The sequence below is a fragment of the Salmo salar genome, chromosome ssa05, assembly GCF_905237065.1.
Source record: "Salmo salar chromosome ssa05, Ssal_v3.1, whole genome shotgun sequence".
Lineage (NCBI taxonomy): Eukaryota > Metazoa > Chordata > Actinopteri > Salmoniformes > Salmonidae > Salmo > Salmo salar.
The window spans coordinates 21,521,106-21,527,934 of NC_059446.1; the positions used below are offsets into that span (position 1 = coordinate 21,521,106).

The following is a 6,829-nucleotide window of genomic DNA, read 5'->3' on the forward strand; positions in this document are numbered from 1 at the left end:
GCTGAGGCCGAAGCGCAGCTGGGCCATGCAGCAAGAAAGTGATCCAAAACACACAATCAAGTCTACATGGAAATGGTTAAAAAGCAACAAATGTAAAGTTTTAGAATGGCTTAGTCAAAGTCCAGACCTAATCCCAATTGAGATGTTGTGGCAGGACATAAAAATGAGCAGTTCATGCTTGGAAACCCACAAATGCAAGAGTGAGCTGAAATTCCTCCACAGTGATGTTAGAAACTGATCAACAACTACAGGAAGCATTTGGTTGGAGTCATTGCATCTGAAGCTGGCACAACCAGTTAGAATGTAAGGGGGTAATTACTTTTTCACACAGGGGAATTTGGGTGTTGCATAACTTTGTTAAATTAAATAAATAAAGTAAGTTTACATTTATATGTTATTTGTTATTTCAGGTTTCCTTTATCTAATGTTAGGGTTTGGTTGAAGATCTGATAACATTCCGTATCAAAAATAGAGAAAATCAGAAAGGGGGCAAAATACTTTTTCACAGTACTGTAACTAGTATAAATCCATTGGTGACATACACTTACATTTTTAAGCTCCTTAACAGCAACCTTTGTTAGTCAGTGGTCTTGATGCCTAACGTCTGTTATGCTTCCATTGTTTCTATGCACACATTTCTAATCTGCTTTTACTGCTTCCACTATTTTATGACTCTAAGGAAAGCGATTTTCTCTCCTCGTGTTCTTTGATATTATTTTATTCTACCTTTGAATCAGGGCTTCTAATATTATTCTCCTTTATTTTTTATACAATTTTATATAAGTGGAGTATCCCAATAAAGTGTTCACAGAATACTCTACTTTCCCTCTCTGCTCCTTTATCCTGATCCATGTCGGCCATAGGATTAGGGATGAAAGCTTCATTAATGAGTCAGCCTCCTCAGCCTTAATCATATAACAAGCTTTAGGTCATCAGGCCACCTTTACACTGTTACATATCAGCGATGGTCTTACACCTCAATGACCAGACCTAGATTGTCCTGGTTGAGTCCCAGACTGACCCAGGATGTGTCAGTTCAACAGTGGAATGACACTGGATCCCTGAGAATTTCACATCATGAAAATTCAAACTTAAAACCTGCTATTGATGAATGGGGTGTACATGCACCGCAGATAATAGAACATACATCAAATCATATTTTCTTAAAAACAATTTTATTGAGACAAAAAAAAACATGCTGTGCAAAGCATTATCTCTGATGCGGTCCATATGTATGGTGTCCATATTAGGACAATCTCAGCAGGACATGTTTTTATCTCAGGCTGTCCTAATATGGGCAACATACAACATGTGGCCCTGGGGAAGGGCCTAGGGAATGGGGATATTGGGGTCAGGCACTTGGAGTCGTCATTGGCTGCAGCTGGAACAGGGCTGCAGGCCGTTCTCGTTGCACCAGGTGCACTTCAGGGCTTTGAAAGAGTCTGTGAAGCAGTTGCGGAAAACAGACATCTTGCTACCATGGCACATGGGGCACGGGACGAAGGCAAAGCCCCCACAGGTCTGGCACGTGTGGGGGTGCTGTACCCTCTGGGGGAAAAGGTACATGCACTCACACACACACAAGCACACACACAAACACACACAAACACAAACACACACACACACAAGTCATGCCACTGGCTAAATTCATAGTTTAGCATAGTTCGCTACTGTATGCAAGATCTTTGGGGGTTTGCTCTGCTGCATTGTAGTAAGCCTAATTGGACTCTGCTTTGATAGCTTGCCAACATGGTCTTGTATTCTGCTGTAATTTTCCCTGAGAGGAAAGGGTTAAATACAGAGCTTTTTTCAGTGCACTGTGCCTGTGTCAGTATCTTGGCTCTGTTTGAATCACTTCAGTTCACACAACCTCAATTTCCCACCCCTGAGTGATATGACTCTCCCCCGTGTGTGTGAACAAATTTGTTGGATGAGAATCAAAAACGAACCTTCCATTATTGATGGCCATTTATTGATGCCAGTGCATCATTTATGTCAGTTCCCTGATGTATTATTTATGTCATATCTGACTGAGGTTTATTCTTCATTCATTCTCCACTGCTGGGCTGAAGGAGGAATGGAATCAAGTCCTTCTATTCCTATTCTGTACTGTGTAGCTCTCTAGATCAGTGGTTCTTAATCCTGGTCCTTTGTTTTCTTCTATTCCTATTCTGTACTGTGTAGCTCTCTAGATCAGTGGTTCTTAATCCTGGTCCTTTGTTTTTGCCCGAGCACTACACACCTGATTCAAATCATCAACTTATCATCAGGCTTTGGGTCCCCAGGACCAGGACTGAGAACCACTGTTCTAGATCACAGATACATAGAACTGGTATTTTGTCACAGTAGATGAGTAGCCAATGTGGTATAGAAGTGCTCTTCTGCTAGCCTGTGTTTCATTGATGTTTGTTTGGACTCAGAGGCATCACATGACATTTAACTAGTTAATAACTGTGCAGTTACCGGTGTTATTACTGAACGTATTATATCTGTCGCATGGTGGTACTTGATGAACAATTACCTCAATTTTGGCCAGAAGATCCTGAAGTTCTCCTGATTCATTCATGCCCAATATTTTTTCAGCACCCTGCAAAGTTATTATCATAGTGTAAGATTCCTCATATCCCTACTAAACATGTGATTATTTCATAGATTTATGGTCATAACACTGATATGTTCAAGGTGGATTATATATTTTGTTTGAGGGTAATACGAGCTATAATGTTTCACAATAGGACGTTAGTAATTTCAAACGTCAACAGTACTCATAAAGCATTTTAGAGTAGGAGTGCTGTATCAGGTCCCTCTGTCCATGTTATCTTATTCGTTATGATATAAAATGCCACACTGATTCTAAATCAGCACTCCTAGTCTGAGACGGTTTATTAATACAGGCCCAGGAATTTTAAAATGAACTATATGACCAAGTGAAAGCTCTGACCCCGAGATAGTGTCCATCGATGAACACGACTGGTAGCGAGGGAGGTTCGCCCACACGCTTGCATCGTTCCTCCAGGTCCTTCCCATACTCACAGTCCAGGGCTATGTTCTTTTCCAGGAACTTGACCCTGTGGTTGGAGAAGATCTTCCGGACCAACTCACACCGCTCAAATGTGGCCCTTACTACCCGGAAGCTGGTGGTGTATATCACTATCCGCCCAAACTCTAGTGTCAACTTCGGCTAGAAAGGAAAACACACCAAAAATTAAATGAGTTGCTGTATGTGATTAACCATCTATAAACAGGCAACTGACAAAATAAATAAACACCAACATAAAGTGTCTTAATAGGGCGTTGGGCCACCAGAATACCTTCAATGCACCTTGACATAGATTCTACAAGTGTCCGGAACTCTATTGGAGGGATGCGACACCATTCTTCCACAATAAATTCCATAATTTGGTGTTTTGTTAATGGTGAGGGAAAACGCTGTCTCAGTCCCCGCTCCAGAGTCTCCAGTGTTTAATTGGGTTGAGATCAGGTAACCATTTAGAAATTACAACACTTTTTGTACATAGTCCCCCCATTTTAGAAGACCTAGAAGTATTGGGACAAATTCACTTATATGTGTATTAAAGTAGTAAAAAGTTATGTATTTGGTCCCATATTTATAGCACGCAATGACTACATCAAGCGTGTGACTTTACAAACTTGTTGGATGCATTTGCTGTTTGTTTTGGTTGTTTTTCAGATAATTTTGTGCCCAATAGAAATGAATGGAAAATAATGTATTGTGCCATTTTGAAGTCACTTTTATTGTAAATAAGAATATAATATATTTTCTAAACACTTCTACATTAATGTGGATGCTACCATGATTATGGATAATCCTGAATGATTTGTGAATATTGATTAGTGAAAAAGTTACAGACGCACAAACATCACACACCCTAGACGTGCTAACCTCCTCTCACCATTACAATAACAGGGGAGGTTAGCATTTTTGATGCTGTAATTTCTAAATGGTTCACCCGATATGGATGAAAATACCCTCAAATTAAAGCTGACAGTCTGCACTTTAGTCATTGTGTAATTTCAAATCCAAAATGATTGAGTATAGAGCCAAAACAACAACTAAATTGTCACTGTCCCAATACTTTTGAAGCTCACTACAGTACCTGGAATTTGCTATATTCTGTATTTGCTATATTCTATCTATGTATTTTAAATACAGACATCTTGTAGTATTGCAATGTTCCAATCCCTCAAAATCAAGTTTTCATATACTGTAAAATGACAGAGCTTTAATTCTATATTTCAGGCATATTTGAGCTTTTTTGTAGCTTTCTTTACATTTACTTTCTTTTCACACAGTAGTTTGAAAACACTATACTGCAGACCCTTTAAGTATAGCATATTATGAGCCTGTTTCCCAGACACAGATTAATAAACCTAGTCATGGATTAAAAATAAATGGTTTATCTCTGTTGAAATAGCTTTGAGACTTAATCTTTGTCCAGAAAACTGGCTCCTAAAGATTACATTTCACAATCGTAACAATGGCCAGACCAGATTTCCAATTTTACGAACATAGAGGGGAAAAGTACCATCTGACTCGAAAATATGAGTTAACAAAATCCTCTCTGTTTAATGTGAAGTTCAACTTTGACTGTGGAAATGTATTCAACAAGTATCTTGTTTCAAAAGGGCGCTTCCTCTTTGTTTGTTACTAATTGCAGCAACAGTAACTCAACTATCTAGTCTGTGTAACACTACAGCCTATCAGATGAGGCTGGTAGGAGGAGTTATAGGAGGACAGGCTCATTGTAATGGCTGGAATGGAATAAATGGAACGTTATTAAACACGTCAAAAAACCACGTTTGACTCCGTTCCATTAGTTCCATTCCAACCATTACAATGAGCCCGTCCTCCTATAGCTCCTCCCACCAACCTCTGCAGCCCATACAGTATTCAGTACACCATATCCGGTAGACAGTGTTGTGTATCTACTACAGCCCTGAGTAACCACACAGGTAATCCCTCTCTATGCCTGGCTGGCAACACTATGCACTCTTTTCACAGGCCTCATTCCATTACCACCAAATCCTGCTCTAGGTGTCTCACATAATTCCCATATTGTGCTTTAATGCAAGTTATCTAACGATGCTTACTGCTCATTAACTCTTTACACAGAAAATGCTAGAAAGCAAAGTATAGACAATTAATTAACCTGATTAGCTTCTCTTGAAACATTTAACGAAATGCATCATTAATTCCCAAGTGACCTTGTCCTCATTTGTGTTCATTTGTCTAGGGACTGAGAGTGACTACCTGTAACCAGGCGTCAGCCAGTGACATTGTGGAGGAGGGTGACTACTGGCCTCTTACATATATGGACTGATAATGCAGATGACAAACAGTTATGTGATGTCATTAACACTAAGCGGTCTACGGTGTCCATATTAGGACAGCCTCAGTCTCAGCAGGACTTGCTTCATTATTGTTTTTTTACCCGTAGTGGGTTTTGAGAGAAAAACAATATTGAGAGAGTGATGGGTTTATTTGGATATTTAAACCTGGTTTACCTTGTATACTAATTAGAATGTGTGCTGTGCTGTTCTCGGTCTTGTAATTGATTATATGAGACGAGGATATAAAAAGCACCTATTTTCCCTGGGTTATAAAGATACTTTCTAGGTTAAAAAGCATCTTTTGATATTTTATGCAGACAAATGTTTAGAATATTAAATAATGTTTATTATGTTATATGGAGCCTGTAAGATTTATAGTGCCTATAATTTAAGCTCACACCCTACACTGTTAAAAGGTAGTCAACTATTCAATTAAAACATAGACCCTGCTGTTTTTTTAACACTGTGTAGAGTGAATGCAATAATAACCAGTGTTGACATGTTACTTTTATCTATTTACTGAGTTAACATTCTGTGGAAGTGTTAAAACGCTAATACTTTCGAAAGTGTTACGTTTACTCTGTGTAGTGTGGGACAATATTAACAGTTTTGGGTGTTGAATTTAACACTAGAATTTATTTACCATTTGCAATTTTGCTGTGATGTACTAGCAAACAAATGAGAACTATGAAAAAACACTGAAAAGGTGCAACACATATTCATCATACTTTCACCTAGATCACTTACCCCAAATGCATTAGGGAGATTTTCAAATAAGGCCTGACCTGCACTGACTTTGTGCTTGACTCCCCTCACAGTCCCATTGTTGCTGAGGATGTTGACACGCTTGTGGCTGATCGGTGCTCTGTCCTTTGAGGCCTCCGCATACATGAGCAGATCATCTGGCTCACTCTCGCTATAATCCAACTCGGAGCCCGGAAACCCATACAGAAAACCATGTCCGTTAGCATCTCCACTTGTGGAAGGTGTACTGATCCGGTCTACATCCAAACTACTGGTGCAGTCTGAATCCAACGAGTCTGACGGCCCCTCATCTTTAAAAATCTCCTTCAGCACCCGACCACTGTTCCCCGAAGCCACGCGGAACCTCAGCTGCTTCTGGGGCTTCTCTTCACCCGGCAGTGTCAACATTGTCTCCTCCATTGGAAAACCCAGTAGTAGATTACATGGTCCAGAAAGGTGCTTTGCAGTCCTCTTCTTCTTTCATTCGAAGCTTAACATAACCACCTTTGACTAGACAAACTATTTTTTCCTCATGGATTACTAGAGTAATCCTCACAGTTTGAAGAGTTCTAAAAAAGACTGGCAGTCCTAAGCTGCCTCGCTCTTGAAGTTGCAGTACAGGACCAGTAAATAATGCATGTATTTCTACCATGGTAACAGAGAAAAGCGACCTAAAGTAAACCGATAGCCCCTGCTGAATAATTTATCACACTTTGCAGTTTTCTCTGAAGAT

At 39.7% G+C, this 6,829-nt stretch overlaps 1 protein-coding gene across 1 annotated transcript; it reads right to left on the reverse strand.

Moving 5' to 3' along the window:
- Window positions 1–1,170: 1,170 nt before the first annotated feature.
- On the reverse strand, window positions 1,171–6,610 carry grxcr1a (glutaredoxin and cysteine rich domain containing 1 a). The gene is made up of 4 exons (XM_014199127.1): window positions 6,100–6,610; window positions 2,942–3,181; window positions 2,522–2,587; window positions 1,171–1,548 (listed from the first exon to the last, which is right to left on the reverse strand). Exons 1-4 carry the CDS (start codon window positions 6,514–6,516, stop codon window positions 1,369–1,371), a joined length of 903 nt encoding a protein of 300 aa, XP_014054602.1. The 5' UTR covers window positions 6,517–6,610; the 3' UTR covers window positions 1,171–1,368.
- Between the last annotated feature and the right edge of the window lie 219 nt (window positions 6,611–6,829).

Bases quoted from the DNA above. Each gene is read 5' to 3' on its own strand.
- grxcr1a (XM_014199127.1), bottom strand. From the start codon at position 6,516: ATGGAGGAGACAATGTTGACACTGCCGGGTGAAGAGAAGCCCCAGAAG. The intron at 3,182-6,099 runs GTAAGTGATCTA...TTTCCTTTCTAG, and splicing joins ATCTCCCTAATGCATTTGGG to CCGAAGTTGACACTAGAGTT. The intron at 2,588-2,941 runs GTCAGAGCTTTC...ATAACTTTGCAG, and splicing joins TCGATGGACACTATCTCGGG to GGTGCTGAAAAAATATTGGG.